The sequence below is a fragment of the Rhododendron vialii genome, chromosome 6a (assembly GCF_030253575.1).
Source record: "Rhododendron vialii isolate Sample 1 chromosome 6a, ASM3025357v1".
In the NCBI taxonomy this organism is placed as follows: Eukaryota; Viridiplantae; Streptophyta; class Magnoliopsida; order Ericales; family Ericaceae; genus Rhododendron; species Rhododendron vialii.
The window spans coordinates 26,041,078-26,065,979 of NC_080562.1; the positions used below are offsets into that span (position 1 = coordinate 26,041,078).

The 24,902-nt window shown below is 38.7% G+C and overlaps 2 protein-coding genes across 2 annotated transcripts; one reads left to right on the forward strand and one right to left on the reverse strand.

Moving 5' to 3' along the window:
- The first annotated feature begins 317 nt into the window (after nucleotides 1-317).
- LOC131329935 (LEAF RUST 10 DISEASE-RESISTANCE LOCUS RECEPTOR-LIKE PROTEIN KINASE-like 2.5) lies at nucleotides 318-4,140 on the forward strand. The gene is made up of 4 exons (XM_058363371.1): nucleotides 318-1,262; nucleotides 1,596-1,631; nucleotides 2,107-2,136; nucleotides 2,866-4,140. Exons 1-4 carry the CDS (start codon nucleotides 383-385, stop codon nucleotides 3,927-3,929), a joined length of 2,010 nt encoding a protein of 669 aa, XP_058219354.1. The 5' UTR covers nucleotides 318-382; the 3' UTR covers nucleotides 3,930-4,140.
- A 5,372-nt stretch (nucleotides 4,141-9,512) lies between these two features.
- LOC131328537 (uncharacterized) lies at nucleotides 9,513-11,194 on the reverse strand. Its single transcript, XM_058361474.1, has 3 exons — nucleotides 10,777-11,194; nucleotides 9,643-10,668; nucleotides 9,513-9,541 (listed from the first exon to the last, which is right to left on the reverse strand). Exons 1-3 carry the CDS (start codon nucleotides 11,192-11,194, stop codon nucleotides 9,513-9,515), a joined length of 1,473 nt encoding a protein of 490 aa, XP_058217457.1.
- Nucleotides 11,195-24,902: the final 13,708 nt, after the last annotated feature.

Below are 24,902 nucleotides of genomic sequence, written 5' to 3' on the forward strand. Positions count from 1 at the left end.
CTTACGAAATTTTCTAAAGCGATTTTGGACACTTTGTAAATGCCCTTATCGATGTCGGATGAAGCTGATTTTTTACAGGGACCTTAAGCAAAATATATTGAACAAAATGAGCGACTCCGATTATCTTTGTTGGACCCGAGATAGGCCCAAACAAACGCTGTACACGCTGTCTGTGCTGAAAGCTGCTGTACCAGCAGCATTTTTGACTAATTAATCACGTATTTTCCTTAAAAAAAAATTCACCTTTTTTTTTTTTTTTAAAGTTTCTACCATAGACTTCTACTTATTTACTTTGAGGAAGCCATGTTAAACTGTAATGTTGATCATAGACTCTCTCTCTGTTGATCATAGACTCTCTCTCTCTCTCTCTCTCTCTCCCCTTATGTCTAGCAGAAGGCTTCTCTCCGATGTCTACAAAACCCGTAGTCTTCTTCTCGTTGTTGTTGCCCTGTTTTTGAGTAACTGCTGTGCTAAAACAAGTCCCAATTGTGTCTCCTCTTGTGGAAATATCCACAACATCAGTCACCCATTTCGAGTGAAAGGAGATCCAGAAAACTGCGGAAACAAGAAATACGAACTGGAATGCGAGCAATATCGTCTTGTACTGAACTTGTTTTCCTCTGGAAATTACTACGTCCACGCAATCAACTACAACAACTATACAATCCGACTAGTGGATGTTGGCTTACAGCCGGGAAATTGCTCCTCCCTCCCTCTTTATTCTTTGTCGGATCTAAACTTTACTTATTACGATGAACCGTATTCCTTATGGGACTTCGACTATTTTCGTGGTTCTTTTTTTCGAATCCAATGGAATATATCCGTAGCACTATGGTTAGATTGCGAAAAGCCAGTGAAAAATTCTCCATTGTACATGGGATTGGGCAGTAAAACTAGTTGTATTGAAAATGCAACTTCTTCTTCTTCTTCTTCTTCTTCACTCTCCTCCGGGGAAAAGAGGCGCTATTCTTACTTTTTGTTTGGGACTAACTTAAGAGTTTCAGATGTGGCGAATCAGTGCGAAGTAGATGACATAATCATGACAACGTTGCGCTTGCCAGCTTATAAAAGTGAAGCAAACATTTCCTTCTCGGATTTCCACGATAAATTGGAGTATGGGTTTGAGCTTTCCTGGCTGTCCTCTATCTGTGAACAATGCCCTGGAAGACTAGCCTATTGCGAAATTGGGTCTAATTACACTGCCACTTGCCACTACTACGATCCATTCTCATTTCTATTCTCAGGAAACTTGTCCTTTCGACGTGCGTAAGATTTCCTATTTGATATTGAATCATCTGTGTCCAAATATTTTTATACCAGTGTCCAAATATTTTTATACCATTTCATCGTACTTTCAGTCACATGCCATATAAGATTCTGTATCTTAATAGTACATCAGATTAGTCACTGAAAAGTACAATGAAACAAACATTAATATATTGAGGTCGAACAATCCTTCATCTATTGTATTGTGTTCCGATCGAGGATTCGCTAATAAGTAAACATATGACAAATTAGCAAGACAAAACTTCTTGTCTAATGAATTCAGAGATACTTTCTGTTAGTGAACTAATTCATTCTCTCAAAAACTGCAGGTCGCTTGGAGATCTTTTTGGAGATCTTTTTCCATCGTAAGTGTTCTCTAACTCATCTATTTTCTACCTTCTTTTACCTAGTAGTGTAACGGTAGTACACACCTTTTCAGTAGATTGAATACTTATGTAAGAATGTGAGAAATGTGTCCGTCATTCTAATCAGATTCAAGAAAAAGTGCATACCATTAATATGCTTAAATGACAAGTAAAAATAGTGTAATCTCCTTCTTTTGCGCTTAACATCAAAATTACTTTGCTTGGTCTAAGAGTTCGGCATCCAACTATCTCCACTTAATTTCAAATTGCTACTGGATTTTCCAAGTTCCTTCAATCTTAATGAAGCTCAAATGTCCCCACTTAGACTTTGTTCTCATTGCAAATCCAATGACTCTATCCTCTAACTCCTTAAATCGTCTGAATTTATGGTAAATGTTAGATTGAGTTTTAATGTCATTACTTATATCGAATGGCCTGGGTCTGTTGACTGAACCATAGAGCATGTTTATTGCAGGGTACATCCTTCCGGGGCTCGAAATCATAGGTAAGATCTATCACCATCCGTCCTTTACTGCCCAAAAACTTGAGAATATTACTTTCAAATTATGCAAGATGAAAGAAAATATGGAAAAGTTTAGGCAATATTTCTTTGTGGGATTGCTTTGGTGGGACATAAGAGTTTTGGGATTTCAAAATGAGGGACTGCGTTTTTGTTTTTGATTCCGTTGCTTTGGGCTGAGAAGGGAAGGGATAAGGAGTGTATTAGGTTGTTAACCACCAAGTCATCTAAAAGCTTAAGTTGTTAGAAAGAGGAGCAACTTTCTTATTTATACCTTCAACATGTCCCCTCACATGTAGCCAGGCTCTCTTAATAAGTGGGCTAAACACGTGTAAATATTTTTAACATTAGGTATGCGGTGAGGTTCGAACACATGATCTATTGTCTGTTCTGATACCATATTAGGTTGTTAACCACCAACTCATCTGAAAGCTTAAGCTATTAGAGAGATGGGCAACTTTCTTATTTATACCTTCAACAGGGTCTATCGTACTTTTACTTGCGATTGCACACGAAATGTGGTAATTTGCAGCACTGTTTGAAAGAAAATAGTGAAAGTGAATAGGCGATGAACAAAATCATGCAACAGAGCTACAAATAAACTGAACCATATATAACTCTAGGATATTGGTGATAATGGCACAGACCTGAAAGTTCTCTTAATTTTTCATTCTCCCTGTTTCGTAGTGGTCATATTTTGTATTCCATGAGCAGGATGGATCCTACTAGCAAGAACTTCATGTGGGATGTTATGCCTATTGGCATTTTTAATCTATAAGTTTACAAGAAGACATTTATCAATGTTCGATACCATTGAAGGTTTTCTACAGAGTCAGAACAACCTGATGCCGATTAGATACTCGCACTACGAAATAAAGAAGATGAGCAGAGGTTTCAAGGACAAGTTGGGGGAAGGAGGCTATGGTTCTGTATACAAAGGAAAGCTCCGAAGCGGTTATGTCGCCGCAATAAAGATTTTAGGAAAGCCCAAATCCAATGGCCAAGAATTCATCAATGAAGTTGCTACCATTGGAAGGATTCATCATGTCAATGTGGTTCGACTAATCGGATTTTGTGCTACGAGATCTAAACGAGCTCTTGTTTACGAATTCATGCCTAATGGCTCTCTTGAGAAATACTTATTTTCTCAAGAAGGAAACAACTCCTTAAGTTGCAAGCAAATGTATGACATTTCTGTTGGAGTGGCACGTGGGATCGAATATTTGCACCAGGGTTGTGACATGCAAATCTTGCATTTTGACATCAAGCCTCACAACATTCTTTTAGATGAGAATTTCAATCCAAAAGTTTCGGACTTTGGGCTTGCAAAACTATATTCAACAGATAATAGCATGGTGTCTCTTACTGCAGCAAGAGGAACAATTGGCTACATGGCTCCAGAGTTGTTCTACAAAAATATTGGACGTGTTTCGCACAAAGCTGATGTTTATAGTTACGGGATGTTGTTGATGGAAATGGCAGGTAGGAGGAGGAACTTGAATGCATTTGCCGATCACACAAGCCAAATTTACTTTCCTTCATGGATTTATGACCAATTCAAAGAAGGAAAGGAAATCGAAATGGGAGAAGCCACGGATGAGGAAAGGGAGATGGTGAGGAAGATGGTTATAACAGCGCTATGGTGCATCCAAATGAGCCCTAGCGTTCGTCCTTCGATGAACAAAGTTGTTGAGATGCTTGAAGGAAACATTGAAGCTCTTGAAATGCCTCCCAAGCCTTTCTTAACTCCTCAAGAGATGCCAGTTGAAGATCAATGAAACAACTTATATCTCTATCTATTGAGTTGCTATTTCTACTAGCTGTAGTCATATTATTAAGAGTTCTTGTCTTTTGGACTATTACATGTTAGTAGACTTCTTATCCTTTTGTAGTGTATTGTCGAGGAAAGGTCCTGACGTCATCTCATAAGTAAGAACAGTCTTCTTCAATTATTGGTGAAAATTTTGAATTAGATCATGCTACTTTGAATTCGATGTTGTTTTTCGTAGTAGTCCAAGGGGTTGGTTTACTTTTGGGCATGCTTCATTTGCTTTGCTCTTCTTCTTCGGGCACATTTGGCATGGTGCTAGAACCCTGTTCAGAGATGTTTTTGCAGGTATTGACCCCGATTTGGATGCTCAAGTTGAATTTGGAGCATTCCAAAAACTTGGAGATCCAAGTACAAGAAGACAAATTTTAGATTTAATCTTCTTATGAGAAGTTATTTCTTGTATTATTCGGCTTTCAGGCTTTCATTGTTAAAGATGGCTTGCGTTTATTTGCTAACCACAATTTCTTAAGGGAGTCTGCTGTTGAAAATTTCAAGAAGTAGCTTCTATGAAAGAAATAGGAGATGTTTATTCGCTAACCAATTTCTTTAGGGAGTCTGCTGTTGAAAATTTCAAGAAGTAGCTTCTATGAAAGAAACAGGAGATAGACATATTTCTATAGCAGAAAATTGGAGTATGGGTTCGAGCTTTCCTGCAGGCTGCAGGCTGTCCTTTCTCTGTGAACAATGCAAAGGATGAGGCGATTGCTTCATTCAATCTGTTAATTCAAGCACTGTCACTTGCTACAAATACTGCTATAGCTCCAAATATGGCTATAGCGCCTTCAAAAAGAGGTCCTTTTTATGTGCGAAAGATTTTCTATTCGATACCTTAATGAACTCTGCTAGCCACAAAAGTTGAAGTAGTAGTTACTAATTAATCTCCAAGAGCCTCTTTGGATGGTGAGAAGGGGGAGTCCATCCTCACCTAATCTCACCACTTCGGTGAGAAAGAGAAAGAGCTAATAAAAAATAATAATTTTGTATTTTTCTCTCAGTTTCTTACAAAAATGCTCAATTCAAATGAATGATTTGGCTAGAAATCAATTATTTATCTTGAAATCCCTCTATTCAAAGGGGCTTTAAAGTAATTAGAGGCTATTCAGGTTGCATTCTTGTGAAGATTTTTTTTTGCTTTTTCATTTTGTGTGTTGTTTGTATTTTCCAAATTTTGTTACATTTGCCTGATATTTTTTTAAATTAATCATCCATTACGACAAGAGAAATCTAAAAACTAAAAAATTATGACCAAAAGCAAAAAGAAGTTCACTAATCAAGTAGATACTTATTTATCAGAACTTAGAGACAAAATTTAATTATGACTCTTTACAATAATATCATCAGAATATATAATAAGATTTTTGCATTGGTTCAAACGGATTAAAAATTGGAGCACTTAATTTTTAATCATATTTGTAGAACCCATAATAAGCCCCACGAATCATTAATTTCTTGCCCATTTGTTGTGCCCCAAGGAGGGCCATTGTCATGCCCTGGATTTTCAACATAATAATAATAATATTTTCAATTAAAATACTTCGCAACAATTCAATGTAATACCCCCAAATACTTTCCATAATCCATCCAAGAGAAAAAAAATCAAGTTTTAAAAGTTTACATTAATGGCACTCCGGCCCCAAATTCTTAAACAATAATCCCAAGAGAGTAAGGCAAAAGAATATAATTGAAATTATGATTACATCTTCAAAAGGATTTTACAAAAGATGCCATGGTAATTCCTCGTTGTTAGCTTTCAAAAGTATGGTCAAATGCACAGCACGCACTCCATATCAATGCCCCTGAGAGGTACCTGGAAATAATAATAGGTTGAACTATACTAGCCCAGCAAAAAAATCTTTGCTCAAACTATATGCATATGAGATGATTTATACATCGAAAAGAACAATGAGAACAGTAAAATTCTCACATGAACCGAAGCAAGGATCTATGACTTGATAACCGACACCGTTTTCACACTTGAATTTTAACACTCTCTAAGTTCTCCGCTTTCAATATGTCGAATGTTCTCGATTCCTTTTCCGGGCAAATGGGACCCCGTGCATCCCATATTCGTTCCGGCATCACACCGAGCGGTGGATCCGTGGCTTTCTTGTGCACTTTCGGGCATTTGGGACCCCGTGCGTCCCATTTCCGGCATCCCATCTCATAGGTTTTCCATGGCTTTCTTCGTATCGTTCTATTGTTCTAAAACGCAATTTTTCATTCTACAAGCCTCAATACCGTATAGCATAATCCTTCATAAAATATGCCACAATACTCACATCATATTCATTTAGTTTTATGCTTATCCTTATTATAACGAGGTCCAAAAGAGTAGGGACGAACAACAAGTCGTTGGAACACGAACAACAAAGTTTAGAGTTGACTAGAATATGATTGGGGAGTGTTAGAGGTGATCGGAAGCCAATACAATCGACGAATGATCAATAGAGTTCAAAAATAGTTTTCTTAGTCATTGGTACCGATACCTCAAAAAGTAGGTATTGGTACCAAACCAATCCAGAGAGCAATCCGAGATCAAGGTATTGATACCTCAAAAAGTAGGTATTGATACTAAGGTATTGATACCTAAAAAAAATGGTATTAGTACCAAACCAATCCAGAGAGCAATCTGAGATCAAGGTATTGATACCTCAAAAAGTAGGTATTGGTACCACTGCTTGACAGTGGACGATTTGCAGAAAACGAAGAATATGTATAACTTCGATTTCAACCAACTAAAGCACAAATTTGGCACATAATCAATCCATAGACATGTAGAGAGAGTAAGAATTCCCTACATCACCTTGGAGAACGAAACCCAACGGGATTTAATCGAGCCCTAGCCTTGAAATTTGAAATCCTCCGAGAATACTCCTCTCCGAGCTATATCCAACGAGATACGGGCTCAATAACAAGAATGGATGAAGGATTGAAGATTATTTGTCTTGGGTTTTGAGTGAGGAGTGAAGTTTTGGGTGTTGGAGGAGGAGAGAGAGAGAGTGCCGAGAGAAAGGGAGAGATCGGGAGTGAGAGAGAGAAAGTGAGGAGTATTTTACTCCTCTACATACACACCCACACATATATATACTACTCACACTTCAAATTGCACAAGCACCATCCCATAAACAATTCTATCACATTCACCCCAATTCATTTAAACTCAATAAAACCCATATTTTCCTTTTTTAAAATACTTAATAAATCTTTTATTAAGTTTTTCAAAAATACGGGTCCTTACACCCTATCCTCCTTAAAGAAATTTCGTCCTCAAAATTTATAACCATAATCAATGAGGTATGCAACATTTAGATATGCACCAATAGTATTACTAAATATCAAGCAACAATGTCATAATCATAAGTCTCAGTTCGGAAACTCACATTGATTCAAATCGGAAATAAGAGTGGATACTTCTCCCTAACCTCATCTTCTCGTTCCCAAGTCGACTCTTCCTTGCTTTGGTTACTCCACAAGACTCGCACTAACGGTATTGTCTTACCCCTCAACACTTGATCGCGCGAATCTAGGATACGAATTGGTTCCTCTCCATATGATGCATCGGCTTCTAGTTCAAGTTTAGACCATTCTAAGACATGAGATGGATCTGGTTCGTATTTCCTCAACATGGACACGTGAAACACGTCATGCACTCCCGAAAGTTTTGGTGGCAAAGCCAGGCGATATGCTACATCCCCGATCTTTTCAATGATGTCAAACGGCCCAATATAACGTGGTGAAAGCTTCCATTTCTTCCCAAAACGTGACAAACCTCGACGTGGCGATACCTTAAGAAATACGTGATCCCCCTCTTCAAACGATAACGGTCGGCGACGACATCGGCATAATTCTTTTGTCTACTTTGCGCGGTTAACAATCGTCAGCGAATCACCTTAACTTGTTCGGTCGTCCTTTCTTGAGCTTTCAAAAGACGTTGGCGAATTGCTTTCATGCTCTCGGATGTCTCCTTAATCATATCCAGTCCTACTAACGTAGCCTTGCCCAATTCAGTCCAACACACGGGTGATCTACATGCCTCCCATACAAAGCCTCGTACGGTGTCATCTCGATACTCGATTGATAACTATTATTGTACGCGAACTCGACTAATGGCAAATGATCCTCCCAACTACCCCAAAAATCCATGACGCAAGCCCGAAGCATATCCTCCAAAATTTGAATAGTTCGCTCGGATTGACCATCAGTTTGAGGATGATACGTGGTACTAAACAAAAGATTGGTGCCAAGAGCGGCCTGTAAGCTTTGCCAAAAGCGCGCAGTAAACCTCGGATCTCGATCGGATACGATAGAAACAGGAATTCCATGGAGACGGATAATCTCTCTAATGTACAATCGGCTAAGCGTGTCAATCGAATCGGTAACTTGGATGGGTAAGAAGTGAGCGGTTTTGGTCAAACGGTCCACAATCACCCATATAGCATCGTGTCCCCTTGGCGACTTTGGTAAACCTGAAACAAAATCCATGGTCACGTTCTCCCATTTCCACTCGGCCACTGGCAACGGTTGTAACTCTCCCGCGGGTCGTTGATGTTCGGCTTTCACTTGTTGGCACGTGAGGCACTTAGATACGAAAATAACAACATCCCTCTTCATCCCGGACCACCAAAATTGTCTACGCAAGTCGTAATACATTTTCGTCCCTCCTGGATGAACAGCTAACGGAGAATGATGGAACTCTCACAAAATTTCTTCCCGACATGAAATGGGTACGAACAATTTTCCTTGATAACGTAAGCCTCCATCGGTATGAATCATCCACCCTTCTTGAGCCTTCCCACTCAGGAATTTGGTACGAAGTTCCTCCGCTTACTCGTCATGTTCTTATGCTTCAATGACTTGATTCGATAAAGAAGATTGAACGGTCAAATTGCATAAGGTAACCTCATCCTGAACTTCCTCAAAGTTCAACGCGCAGAATCCCAAATCATTCATCATTTTCCACTCGTAAATCGCAAGACTCGCAAGGTGTGTCGGTTTTCTACTCAATGCATCGGCCACTACATTTGCCTTCCCCGGGTGATATTGCAAATCAAAGTCATAGTCCTCCAAGTGTTCCATCTAACGTCGTTGTCATAAGTTAAGCTTTTTTTGGGAGAATAGGTATTTCAAACTCTTATGATCAGAAAAGACCTCGAATCTCTCACCGTACAAGTAATGACGCCAACTCTCCAACGCAAATACAACGGCCGCAAGTTCTAAGTCGTGCGTAGGATAATTCCGCTCGTGAGTTTTCAATTGTCGTGATCCATACGCCACTACTCGCCCCGATTGCATCAAAACGCACCCAAGCCCTTCTTTCGAAGCGTCACGATAAACGGAGTAGCCAACTCCACGTTCGGGCATAATAAAAACTGGCGCAGTCGTTAATCGCTTCTTTAACTCCTCAAAAGCCGTCTCACACGTGTCACTCCAAACAAAACGTGTCCCTTTCCGTGTCAACCTAGTCATAGGTGCCGCTAGACGCGAAAAGTCTTGGACAAAACCGCGATAATACCCAGCCAAACCCAAGAAACTACGAATCTCGAACACATTTTTCAGTTGCTGCCAATTCATAACGGACTCTACCTTTCCCGGATCAACGGACACTCCACCATTTGAAACCACGTGACCCAAAAATTTGACTTCGGATAACCAAAACTCACACTTACTAAGCTTAGCATACAAACGATGCTCTCTCAAGAGTTCAAGAACAATAGTGAGATGATATTGGTGTTCCTCCACCGAAGGTGAGTATATGAGAATGTCGTCTACAAAAACGACCACGAAGCAATCAAGGTAAGCACGGAAGATACGGTTCATTAAGTCCATGAAAGTAGCCGGCGCATTCGTCAACCCAAAAGGCATAACTACAAACTCGTAATGACCATAGCGTGTACGAAAGGCGGTTTTCGGAATATCCTCTCTTCGGACTCTTAATTGATGATACCCGAACCTCAAATCGATTATTGAGAAACAAGTCGCACCCCAAAGTTGATCAAATAAGTCGTCGATTCTAGGCATTGGATACTTATTCTTAACGGTGACACGGTTGAGCTTACGGTAATCAATATACAAACGAAATGAACCATCTTTCTTCTGCGCAAAAAGTGCCGGTGCCCCCCACGGAGATGTGCTCGGACGAATAAACCCTAAATCTTCTAATTCCTGCAACTGGACCTTTAATTCCCTAAGTTCGGAGGGAGCAAAATGATAAGGTGGTACGGAGATTGGTGCGGTACCAGGAAGTAACTCGATAGTAAATTCAACTTCTCTCTCAAGAGGTAGACCGAGTAACTCCTCCGGAAACACATCCGGGAAATCGCAAACAACGAGGGGCAACTCCCCACGCGCAGACACATCCTCATCAAGGGTCAAACTCGCCAACAGAGAATAAATGGACTCCCGCTCTCGAGACCCACACAGATACGGCTCCAACGATTCCCAACGTTCCCCAAAGAACTCAAAACAAGCACCCCTTTCATTCTGAAAGCCCTGAACGATGGTGGTCTGACGGAAATGTGGTTGTTGCTGTCTCTGCGTACCCCTGAATGACTGCTGGTCAAACCCATGCCCTGACCCCGGCTGCTGCACAGAACCCGACTCACTACGAGCACTTCTTACTCTACGAGGACAATCCTTGGCTAGATGGCTAAACTCTCCACACACATAACACTCCTTCGACCGAAAATCTGCACGAAAGTGGCCCGGCTGACAACAACGGTGACATGTAACTGCTGGCCTGGAATGAGCTCCTCAAACCCCGGAAGAAACGGTCGTCGCCCTAACACTCAATTGACTCTGAGTTGCAAAAGATGTTTCCCGTGATCGCTTCCTCCCCTGACTCCCAAAAGTCCCCGAAGAACTAGCAGTAAAGGTTGGTTGCCTTGATTCCCAAACTCTTCTATTCCTCTGTGCTTCCCTTGGTATCTCAATACTCCTTGCACACTCAACAACCTCAACATACTTTGTCTTCCGTTGCACCGTTACCATCCTCCTCACAATGTTATGTAACCCCTTCTCAAAACGTCTGCACTTTCTCTCCTCGGTAGCCACTAACTCTGGAGCGAATCGTGACAAGGATTGGAACTTCATCGTGTATTCAGAAACGGTCATATTACCTTGCACAAGCTTCTCGAATTGATCCCTCAACTGATCACGGGAGGACTCCGGAAAGTATTGATCCTCAAAAAGTGTTTCAAACTCGGCCCATGTCATATTCTCCACATCCGGCTCATTTACTTGAGCCGCGGTCCTAGCCGCCCTCCTCGCATCCTTCCTACTCTCCAAAATAGACTCCTACCACTCACTGGCCTCTCCGACAAGTTGAACGGCCACGATACTCACCCGTAGGTCATCTTCAATAATCTTAAAAGCAATGAAGTTCTTACAGATTTGTGCCAACCAGTGGTTGGCCACAAGAGGGTCGCTACTAGCCCTGTCAAACAAAGGTGGATTTAGACGACAGAATTCTCGCATAGCTACTAAGGCCCGATTGTCCGCATTCTCCCTAGGAGTAGGTTGCAAAAGGTTAGCGGCTGCAAGTGCTGCAACAATATCCCTAGCAAGAGGGTTCTGAACATTCCGCACCCTCGGATTTGGCCTGGCCCCCAATTCTGCATCCCCATGCAAAGCTTCCCCATGCTGGCTAACCTCGTCTTCTAACGGTTCCTCACAGCCATGACCACGGCCACGAGCACCCCTATTTCCAGCTCCACCCCGCTTATTGTTGCATTTCGGAGGCATCTAGCTACAAAGGTTAAGAGAGAAAACTATCAACCGTAATATATCAATTATGAGGTCAAACCCCCAACTTCCCAACACGGGTTAACAACTCTGCGCCACTCTACGATAAGGAAAATGTAGTGCCACATATTCCATGAATGCCAATCACACAAGCACATGCATGTCATGTAAAATGATTCAATGCTTTTTGAACCCATGAGACTAAGTCTCCCCACGGTCTCGAGGTATTCTAAAACTATTGCTCTGATACCAAGTTGTCACGCCCTGAATTTTCAACATAATAATAATAATATTTTCAATTAAAATACTTCGCAACAATTCAACGTAATACCCCTAAATACTTTCCATAATCCATCCAAGAGAAAAAAATCAAGTTTTAAAAGTTTACATTAATGGCACTCCGACCCCAAATTCTTAAACAATAATCCCAAGAGAGTAAGGCAAAAGAATATAATTGAAATTACGATTACATCTTCAAAAGGATTTTACAAAAGATGCCATGGTAATTCCTCGTTGTTAGCTTTCAAAAATATGGTCAAATGCACAGCACGCACTCCATATCAATGCCCCTGAGAGGTACCTGAAAATAATAATAGGTTGAGCTAGACTAGTCCAGCAGAGAAATCTTTGCTCAAATTATATGCATATGAGATGATTTATGCACCGGAAAGAACAATGACAACAGTAAGATTCTCACATGAACCGAAGCAAGGATCTATGACTTGATAACCGACACCGTTTTCACACTTGAAGCTTAACACTCTCTAAGTTCTCCGCTTTCAATATGTCGAATGTTCTTGATTCCTTTTCCGGGCAAATGGGACCCCGTGCATCCCATATTCGTTCCGGCATCACACCGAGCGGTGGATCCATGGATTTCTTGTGCACTTCCGGGCAATTGGGACCCCGTGCGTCCCATTTCCGGCATCCCATCTCATAGTTGTTCCGTGGCTTTCTTCGTATCGTTCTATTGTTCTAAAACGCAATTTTTCATTCTACAAGCCTCAATACCGTATAGCATAATCCTTCATAAAATATGCCACAATGCTCACATAATAATCTGAATGCATAAACAAAGGAAACAAGTATCATATTCATTTAGTTTTACGCTTATCCTTATTATAACGAGGTCCAAAAAGAGTAGGGACAAACAACGAGTCGTTGGAACACAAGCAACAAAGTTTAGAGATGACTAGAATATGATTGGGGAGTGTTAGAGGTGATCGGGAGTCAGTACAATCGACGAATGATCAATAGAGTTCAAAAACAGTTTTCTTAGTCATTGGTACCAATACCTCAAAAAGTAGGTATTGGTACCAAACCAATCCAGAGAGCAATCCGAGATCAAGATATTGATACCTCAAAAAGTAGGTATTGATACCTAAAAAAAATGGTATTGGTACCAAACCAATCCAGATAGCAATCCGAGATCAAGGTATTGATACCTCAAAAAGTAGGTATTGGTACCACTGCTTGACAGTGGACGATTTGCAGAAAACGAAGAATATGTATAACTTCGATTTCAACCAACTAAAGCACAAATTTGGCACACAATCAACCCATAAATATGTAGAGAGAGTAAGAATTCCCTACCTCGCCTTGGAGAACGAAACCCAACGGGATTTGATCGAGCCCTAGGTTTGAAATTCGAAATCCTCTAAGAATACTCCTCTCCGAGCTATATCCAACGAGATACGGGCTCAATAACAAGAATGGATGAAGGATTGAAGATTATTTGTCTTGGGTTTTGAGTGAGGAGTGAAGTTTTGGGTGTTGGAGGAGGAGAGAGAGAGAGTGCCGAGAGAAAGGGAGAGATCGGGAGTGAGAGAGAGAAAGTGAGGAGTATTTTACTCCTCTACATACACACCCACACATGTATATACTACTCACACTTCAAATTGCACAAGCACTATCCCACAAACAATTCTATCACATTCACCCCAATTCATTTAAACTCAATAAAACTCATATTTTCCTTATTTAAAATACTTAATAAATCTTTTATTAAGTTTTTCAAAAATACGGGTCCTTACAGCCCTTGGCAGGAAATATCTAATTAAGTAGATAGTGAGTGTAAAAAGTCTGATTCTGTGTAATTATGAAAAAGTAACTAGCTAAAGTAGAAAAATGAGTTTTGAGGATTAATTTGATCCAAAATCAGTTGAGGTTGATAAGGATGCTCTAAGAGGGGAAATACGTCATTACACTTTTTCTGCTTACTTGGGTCAAACGACAATGACTAAACAGGGGATGCAAATTGCAATGTTATTTTCGTAGGTCGATGTGTAATTTGTCTTAGATGCAATTAAACCTCATGGACCGTGATGGAGACTTACCCTATTAATTTTAGAAGGAATTTCTTTTTCAATAGAAGAACCATATTCATTTAAAAAATTTATACGATATCTACAAATTATTACTGAAATACTGATCAGACCATACGACTTTGATTCCCACCTAAATACAAAAATATAAAGACACAGCTAAGCCCTAACGATATATAGAAAAAGCAAAGAGACGAAGCTGATATCTAGCACCTAAGGAAGAGCCATCGCTCATTTCACACCCTTATCAACAAGGATCGGCTTACGTGAAGCTAGTACCCAGACACCAAACACCTCGGGATGGCAAAGCTCCATATCAAAGACATACAACATAAAAAATGGATGGAAATCAACAACCTATCAGACTAAATCCGAACAAAAACGAAATAAAACAAAACATACACTCCCCTTCGTCATTCAATGGCAGAGGGACATAGAGTCAAGGGTGGGCAACCGACTCCACTGGCTGCCAAATTTTCATACAGATAGGTATAATTTTTACTCTATTTTTACTAATTTGACCCTACTTTAAAATTCATTTTTGCCGCAACCCATATAAGAATTTTGTACTTGGGGAAAAAATGAGTCAAAATAGAATCTCCATCCACAAAATTTCCAAACGTAGCACTAGTTTGTTAGTTCCACAAAACAAATTAAGAGTTTTGTTCGTGAATTACACATAATTCAAATTTTCGACCCCACTTATTGAAAATCCTGGCTCCACCATTGCCGTCATTGAGGGGAGGTTAACATGGTAAAAACCTTTGGTTCAAAAAAATATATGGTAAAAGACCTAAGGGACAGGTTAACATGGCAAAAACCTTTCATGACTCTGCAATGGGTGGGTATTAGTCATGGTCCGAGACGTAAAAACTAAGAATGGTCGACTCTGGTTTTATGACATCCAGTTTTTTTTTTCCTGATTGTTATGTCATGTGTAGTTTGACAATTGGTTATCACTAGACAGGCTCGAATTGGTGAAGTAGGATAAAGAAGCTTGTGTGGAATCACCGACAGGTCAGGATTGTTCCTCTTGTTGATTTCGACTCAGAGATACCGCCAGAGATTGTTTGTACTCACTGAGCACGGATGCTTGGCGGAACATTAGCTATTTGGGTCTTCCGTATTTGATTAGTGGAAGGGCATTAATCTAGTTTATTTGAATGGTACTGCTCACTAGATTGGAGCGGACATGGAGAGGCGTTGCATTATGCTTGTATCGTTCCGTATGAGTGATGAGGCAATCACCAGCAACGTAGAGTAAAGAAGCTTGTGCGATTCCACTTGGGAAACCAGTAATGTTTAATTGGTTCCGTTACCCTCGGTTACGGATAATTTTAGCATCTCTAAACTAAGGTCAGTCAATGAGGAATAGTGGATAAATTTCGAGGAAAAGGTTTCATTTTAAGTCTTGATTAACGAAAACAAGTGGAAATAAGCCATTAGACATAGCCAACTAACGTTCTGATTATTCCTCCATAAATTCATTGATATGAGTTCGTGCAGTCTTTGCTATATGGTGTACCTAGAAATGTCAGTTTTTGTTTGGTTGTTGCAAAGAAAAATTATTGTACCATTGTCACGTGATGTTCCAATTCTTCTCTTCACCACACATTGGTGTGATCCTTACTGCAAATTATGTTGAGCTCACACAAATGTGGAGAGAGAGTTAGGCACCAATTGGCAATGCCACTGTGGCACTGAATAATCACTTGAGCGTTGGGGATGTAGTACTCGGTACATGGCACTTTAGGTCTGTGTAGTTAGACGGAAAACATTAATCATTGAGATCATCTGTGCCGAAAAAATGGTGCGCTTCTGTACAGAGATGTTTTGGGCCGTTAGATTGTGTGAGTTTTTGTTTATGTATTGAAATTTTTTTGTGATCGAATGGCCAGAAATGCACTTAGTATAGAGGCACAAAGAATTTTGGTACAAAGGATTTGATTCTAGAAAAAATGGGAAAGGGACCCTAACTATAACTTTTCGAGCGTAAAAACTTTCCTCCAAAATAGATGTACAAATAAAATATTCTAGTTTTGTTGTGAAAGTTCTTGACTAACATGAACATATGCAAGAAAATAAGTTCCTTTTTTTTTTACTTTTTTTTTTTTTTGGCTTGTCCACTCTACTCCTGCAGAGAATTCACTTTTCATACAAAATTCACACAAAAGTCTTTAACCTCCGCATAATCATTTAACTATTTGAGAATTAACACTCGTGGAGTGGCAAAAACCGAATTGGGGTGCCTGCTGTCATGCATGTAGGGCCAATCTAGGTCATTCATGCTTAGCAATATTAATGGACAGCTTAGATTGCATCTTGGCCGAGTAGATCTCGGTCATTCATTACTGTTCGGCTGAGATGCAATCTGAGCCATCCATTGCCGAGCATGGACGGTCCAAATTAGCCCAACATGCATGTTGTCCCGAAAGAACATCACGCACCCCAAATTCGCAAAACCTCTAAAGAGAAGCCCTAGAGCTCCCCTCTGGGCCGCATAAACCTTTTTTTTTAAATGGAGGCCCCCTGAGTCTTACATAATTATAAAATAATTAAGGTGTTGATGCGCCATGTCAATAGTAGTGAATAAGTACTAATTGCAAGATTTTTCAATGAGTTGAGTTCCACATTATACGCTAAAACCGATGGAAACAGATATGATATCACCAATAATTCAATACAAGTGATATCACCAAGTCTAAGATGCTTTACGGAGTCTGATTGTAAGATTTTTCTAACGAATTCTAGTCTCCAATAATGACACTGAATTGGCTTTGCCAAGTCTTCGCTAACTTTTGTACAGAGTCTTGAGGACATGGCCATCATTGATTGCAAGATTTTCCGAATTAGGCCCACATTATAATAGCCTACATTATAATAAAACAAAACAGAGATGGAAAGATGAGGAGATGCTATCCTTGTCTTTTCTCTGATAATTACTTAAGGCTTCTCCTAGTCTTTGCTGCCTTTATGGACTCCAAGAAATATGCCATGAGTGATCGAAAGATTTTAACGAGCCAAGCTCACAATGTTATATCGACAGAACCAACACGGAAAGATGTGGAAAGACTCTTCTCATCAGTTCAATGATAATGACATGTGACTTTGTCAATTAGTCTTTGTTGCTTTATGGAGTTCGATCTAGTAATATGACCATTAGTGATTGAAAGATTTTTATAGCTGAGTCAAGACTCAAGACCCATCTAACAAACATAAATAGATAAAGGAAGATTTCTATCGAAATTGATAACTCTTGCGTGCTACCTTGCTAAGTTATTGTCACGTCGTATTCGGTCCTCTAGAGATTAGTCAAGGTACAGACACCCTAAGATATGGATAAAAAAAAAAAAGTTTTACTTCATGGAATTATGTACTTAAAAATTGCAAACTTTTTTAAATGGGAACTATGAATGAATTAAGTTGTATGAAAATTGAAACCTAGTAACTTTTGTAGTAAAAGCTAAAAATGATCTTATAACTAACTTATAATCTCAAAGTTGAAAATAACTGAAACTCCAAAAGTTATACAACATCCCTACAACAAGCAGTTTGGATGGTGTAGTATTGGGGAAGTTTTTTGTGATCGGAATTATACTATTGATGAAGCTGTATTCGAAGCTATTAATGTTGATTTTCTCTCAAAAGTCAGATATTAATATGGAGGTTGCTACTAGTTTTGGACTTTGAACGTTTTGCTACTACGTACCAAATCAAAACCTTGTTACTTGCACATGAAATCGAACCCACACCCGACGGATACGATTTTTATGTACCATAACAGAACTAAATAGCCTTTGATTTCTACCCAAACCCCACTATACATACGACAGTACTTGTTTTATTGATCAACAAAAGATAAAAGACCAGATTCTAAAATAAAAGGAAAATCAATCTTTTATAAGCTACCATCATTTCCCACTCAACACATTTATTTCAAAATATGTAAAATCTTAAACTTCCACAAGCACAGTACTAGTAACGAACTCTATAATACTAATACTTAAAAAGAAACCAAACAAGGCAACACAATGCCTAAGTTTACAGCAACACAACCTCTTGTTTATACTGCAAAAATAAAGATGATAAATTATAACGTTAGGGACGATTAAAAAAAATAAAGATATTACGTTAGGTATGCATACAAAACCGATCGAATAGCCCATATTTCTTAACTTAATCTACCCGTGGGGTGCTGTTAATTTTGAAATTGTAATACCTGACCAATTTTGGTTTGGTATAAGAATGTCTCCACTCTGAACCCGAACCCAAATTCAAACTGAATAACGTCCTAAGACTTAATTCATTATCAGATGTAAATAAAGTTATACACATGTTACCCGTCAGTTTCCGATAAAATTGACATACCTAGAGCTAAGGTCGATCAGTCAATGCAAAATAATGAAGAAATTGCGAGGAAATGGGTTCGTTAAGTTCTGGGACTGTAACGATAAGTATTGCGAAGAGATTTTAATAAGCCAATAGACATAGCAAACTAAAGTTCTAAAAAAGACTGTTGGATGAGTAAACACTCTTCTCAACTTTACTGTTAGAAAGTCTTCCTCCTTTTATGACTTAGGGTCCACATTCCTACTCCATCATGCATTAGTATTCAATGCCCCGGGCCCCGGCCACGTGACAGTATTTCAGACCTCTCCTTCATCACACATTTTTTGAGGCTCAAGACTAAGTATAACGATGAAAGATCCAACAATAATGTAAGGTGATGAGAGGCTTGGGGCATTGCCACGTGGTGCCCCGAGAGCACTTAATAAGTGCATATGCTTTTTCTACTTTATGATGTACCAAACTGGTCAATGTCAGTTTTAGTATGTTTGTTTTTGCAAATAAAACTTACTCGGTGCGCTCGCGATATGGTTACGTGGTGCTTTAGTTCAAAGTCCTTAGCCACCCCACAATCATGTATGAATCCAATTTATTTGCGAATACAGAGTCAAAGAGATGTAATTTATATTAGAGAGATAATCGTATTATCGTATACAAATTGCAGGCTCCATACGGTTTTTTTTTGGGTAACTAACAGGCCCCATACGTTATCAAATTCCAGAAGTAAAATCTACTCTAAGAATACGACACATGGAAATCCAAATCAAAATGTTTGGATAGATCTGCAACCGTAGCCCCAATTTTGGTTTAGTTGCCCCGTTATCTTAATTCTTTACTTGGAGAGAATTTATGTGTTTCTCCTATTTTGTAGGTTTATTGTTTTTAGATAAGTGGTATTCCATTAATGCTTCTTTATGGAATCGGATTAATTACGTACGTGAATTTTCTGGAGGGTTCTATTATTTAATAATGATAGTAGTATAGTACTTAATTGACTTTGTCAAGTCTTTGCCTTTTGGGGTCTTAGGAATTAACATAGCTACCACACTATAAAGATGATTTGAAAGACTATTCTTGTCTGTTCTTTGATAATGACAAATGGCTTTTCCACACTACACGTCGGTCATGGAGCTAGGGTCCAAAAAGTCATAAACTACTATGATGGAAAATGACGGTCAAAGATGTATTTTGATAATTAATATTCATCCAAAGCATACTGAGAACATTTGTTAGTACTAAAAATATTCTTGACGAATATTAATTATCAAAACACATTTTGAACCGTCATTTTCCCAAAATATGAACCAGGAGATACATGAAAGCCCATCAATATGGGTGGGCGGATTTTCAAAGGAAAGAAAATGAAAATCAACAATTTTTTGATGGCCAAGAAAACCAGTGCCGAAAGATGTCGCTCGCGAGGATCCTTCGATTATTAATAAAATCGGTCCCCACGCCACTAGTACCCGACTCTGCTGCTCCACTTTGTCGGAGTGCACGAGTTTGGCACGTGCTTTGTAGGATTCAGCTTTGGCGGCAGCTTTGTCCGTGATCTTTGCGTCCGAACTCTCTTTCCCTCTCACTTTATTTCGTGTTTTTTTTTTGTATGGCAAAAAAGAAATAATATATTAATAATGAAAGAAGTACAATAATTTGAGAGCAAGATAAGATAGTATCACTACGTGAGAGTAGCATTCCCAACTAGGTTGGCACCCTACTACACCACGACAATCATATGCTATTCAAGCTTCAAGAATTGACAAGAAATCAATCCAAACAACTCCCAAATTACAAGATACACATAATAGCACGCCCAAATTAAAAATCTTGTCCTGATAATAGCACAATCATCCTCCGAGTTGCAAGCTCAATATTACTCAACGTTCGCCATATCAACTAAAAATCATTGAAGGTTCTTGTCAACAATCTCTCTTTTGACGCGCCTTTGCTCTGGCCATTGTCACATAAATTCCATGGCTCCTATAACAATTTTACAATCCAAGGTTTTCTTGGTCTCATGCTACATTCTGTACAGCCTCTAGTATTGTTGTGATACCAAAAAGACGGCATACAAAATGAGTACAACCTCTCCATTTCCTGGGAAAAAACGCCTTTTGGAATTTTTATCTATAACACGAGTTTGGAATTTATTTTCAGGTTTCAGGTTGGAATTTTTGCATGCATTGAAAAGACCAGGCTGCTCTTCATCTCCAGGATTGTTTATAAACTCTTGCTATGTCCATTGTCAATCTGTAACGCAAGAAACCTGGCTTAGTAATGACTAATGACTATTTTGTCCTGGGTGGAAAGGTAAGAGATTGGTTTTCATTACCTTTTATTTTTGTTCTTCCATGTAGCATTTTTATTTTTGAAACTTCCTGAAGTAGAAATTTTGAAAACGCTTCTCGTTCGGATCCAAAAAAAATAAAAAAATACCTTGTCTTTTTCTCATTTGTTTTTATTTTTGTGCGAAAACAGTTTTTGAGAAAGTATTGAGAACCTTTATTAGAGTTTTCTTAATAGTGACCTTTTCTTTTGATACATTGGGTGTCTGTAACCGAGAAGAGGAATTTTGCACTGGCAAGACTTGAATATGTGATTTCTTAATGAGGAGTGATAATATTGTGGTCAGCTAGGCTAGTCTAAATAAGTGAGCTTTTTAAAAATTTACATGAAAACAGATTGTAAAATAAGTGCTGAAGTGCGTGTTTCTTGACAAATTAAAACAGAAAATGGAACAATTACGAAGTGCGCTTACTTTGAAGTGTTTTTTTTTTGGCAGGCAACTGCGAAGGCAGTTGAAGATTGGTACCACGACCGATGCCCGTTCCAAAAGATAGATAATAGCACTTATCCGTTCTCCAAAACCTGCCACAATAGTGAAGAAACTTTACATCCAATCTAAAAAGTGTACGTGGTTATTGTTTTGGACTTCTATCGGGTTAGTGTATTTGAGGTTTGAGGAAAGAAAAACACGGTTTGTTCTTATTCACCTCGGATCCTTGGGTTTCACGGAAGGTTTGGTTCGGTTCTACGAATACAAATAATCTAATTTTGTGTTAAATTATGAATTGGAACACTTTATTGTTGATGTGAAGGCTGAAAATTGCCAATAGTTTCAATAGTGTGGGAGGTCAAAATATATTCGCAAACAATCAAGAAAGTCAATGTATACTAGTTAGAAAAACCAGTGGAAAATACAAGGATCAGCCTTCCAAAGTTACGATCACAAGTTAGAAAATACTTTTAAAAACTTCAGAATCTGGGCAAGAACCTAACAAGGACATGTTTTCGGTCCGTGTGTGACTCCCCACATTATACGAATGTGTGCAAGTTTTACAAGTGTGTGTCCCCATCAAAAACTCAAAATGACGGACTGACAAAGAAAAGAGCTAGAGAGAGAGAGAGAGAGAGAGAGACAAGCACATGGGATAATCACAGTCAATATATGATGGTTGAACAAAACAATGCAACTGCAACGTTAAACATCAACAGAGGCGGCATTTTTCAGTTTATTTTTCCTAGCTGTGATCCTAGTAGGAATGTGAAGGCCCGATATACATATGTTGCAATTGCAGTCAAAACATCGAAGGGATACAAAAAAAAAATACTTTCCTCAACCAAAAAAAGAGACAAAGTCATCTGACTCTCGGATAGCTGACTGCATCGACGTCCTTGAGACATCAAGAACCAATAATAGTGATATCACATTTATATGCCACCGGAGTCTCAAAAGCCAAAGGCCATGAGAGAAAAAAATCAACTCTGCTGTCTTGAATCTAAGTACATTGCACCTTGGATGATCACCTCATAAACGGGAGTAACCATTTCATCTCTGATCCATTTCAGTTGGACAAGTAGAATATCTTCTTCCAACCTTCCTCTGAGAATGCTTCACGGCATACGAGTCTTTGCCTGCCATTGATAACACAGGGGAACATGGAGCTGATCGAGATTATGCACAGACACTCGAGGAAGGAAGATTAAACTTCTACTAAATGGAATTAACAGGACAAAAAATGGACAGTGGGTTGCAAAACAAGTCGACAGATAATGCATATCAGAAATTTAAACGTGGATTACATTCATTACAAACTAAGTTAACCTTAGGCTTATTTCTGTCCCCATTATTTTTTGGGCAAATTTTCGTAGTCGTCCCTCTAATTTTACGGTTGTCTCATTTTCGTCCCTCTAGTTTCAATTGTCTCAATTTCGTCCCTGTAGTTTGTTTTATGTTCCAAATTGGTAAAATCGTTAACACCGTTAATGAAACTAACGAAAAAAATATGATTAAAAAATTAAGCGAACAAAAAAATAAAATCTTCGCACCGGTTCAACCGGATTGAAAATTGGAGCACTTAATTTTTTAATCATATTTTTTCCGTTAGTTTCATTAACGGTGTTAACGATTTTACCAATTTGGAACGTAAAACAAACTACAAGGACAAAATTGAGATAATTGAAACTAGAAGAATGAAATTGAGACAACCGTAAAACTAGAAGGACGACTTTGAAAATCTGCCCTTATTTTTTCTTGGACAGTAAGAAAAGTTCTTTAACCTAGAGAACTGGGCGAACCTTTAATACAAGATTGATAATGGTGCTACTAGGGTTATGTGGTTGGATAAGTGGCACCCCTTGGGTATCTTGCAAAGAGATATGGGACAGATTTTGATCTTGGTAAATCTGTTGTGGCTGAAGCAGGGACGAATTCAGAAATATCATTTAATGGGGGCACTTTGTTAAATATAGTGACGAAAATTTATTTTTCTAGTTAACCACAATAAGATCGTTACATAATTAATGCATGCAATACAAACTACAAAAATATATAACACATATTTTCACTTAAATTATGTAAAAATAAGAACAAAATCTTAGACAAAATTTGAGAGTATGTTTTACATGAACATCGACAAGTTTTAGAATAATCAATATAGTTTTATTAATAATATTATTTTAAAATATTGCTCTTAGACGGTTAAAAATAAGTACAATTAAGAAAAAATTGATCCAAGTAGACAAATAGTTCGAAAATCAACAAGTATAAATGCACCATATGTTGAAATTGAAACATAAAACTAATTTTATATGTATATTTTAAAGATATATGCACTTGTTTATGTGTAGTAACACACTTAATTTCATAATTATGCAAAAATATACGAGAATATAACAAAATTATTTTAGCTTCGAGCGGGGGCACGTGCCCCCCTTTCCCTTTGTCCCTGGGCTGAAGTATCTACTATCAAGTATCAAACCAAAATGAGGTTTGGAAATGGCCAAGGTAAAGGAGTAGCACTAGGGCTGTCCACCAAACCGACTCACCTGACCACCCGACCCGAAAACAGACACAACGGACGGTTCAGATCGGATGGATCAATCGGATTCGGGTCCAAAATCTAAGATTTTTCATGATGCCGGTCGGGTTTCGAATACACCTGATTATTTTCCTAACATACCTGACCAACTGTTTAGTATAAAACGAAAAAAAAAAACCCTACATACCTGTAACCAATTTCGTATGTAATCAGTGAAGAATTTCTGTTTGTGTTCGATCTGTTTGCAGCGCCTCCCTCTCTCACTCTCTCTTCTTCTTCGATCTGTTTGTGTTCAACAGTTTGCACCAGTTCCAAACCCGATCCAACCTGATAAATTCAATCCAAGTGCATTTCTGTCAGAGCCCAACAAGAACTTCAGTCCGGCTCGGGTGGCCATTTACCCAATCCAACTAAAGTCGGGGCGGGTCCAACCCGACCCGAATCCAACCAAAATCCGACTGTGGCCAGTCCTAAGTAGCACTACTCAAGAAATCATCGTCAACACCCCCTACTGATCTGTCACTCCATGGAGAATAATATTAGGGGTGTATATGGTCCGGATTGGTTCGGTTCTTTAGAAAACCAATAACCAGACCATTTCAAATGGTTCTAGAAAATTGGAAAGCTGAACCTAACCAATATATATATGTATGGAACCTAACCAGAATCAAACCACAAGACCGGTCCGGTTTTGGTTCGGTTCCGATTCTATCCAATAAACATCCAAACACTTATTCATAAAATATGAACTCATAAAATTAAAGAAATAAGAAGATAATCTGCTGAAATAGGAAATGAATAAAGAAAATAAAAACTTTCCTAATATTGTAAATGAAATTTTATCTCTAAATAAATTAAGTTTAGCAAGAAAAAGATTAACCTACCAAATTCAAATACATATTTAATTACTTACACATATGTATATCTATATTTATCTTAGTTTTAAACGGTTCGGTTCGGTTTTAACCACGGTTCATTAATTGAGAACCAATAATCGAACCAAAATTAACGGTTCTTATTTTTTTGAAACCATAACCTGACCGTAGAACCACAGAACCAGACCAAATAGGACGGTTCGGTCCGAATCGGACCGATTTTACGGTTCGGACGGTTTTCTTGAACACCCCTAGAGAATATACTTTGAAATCTCAATATCCTATGAGGTCGATAATCAGACGCCTCCTGTCT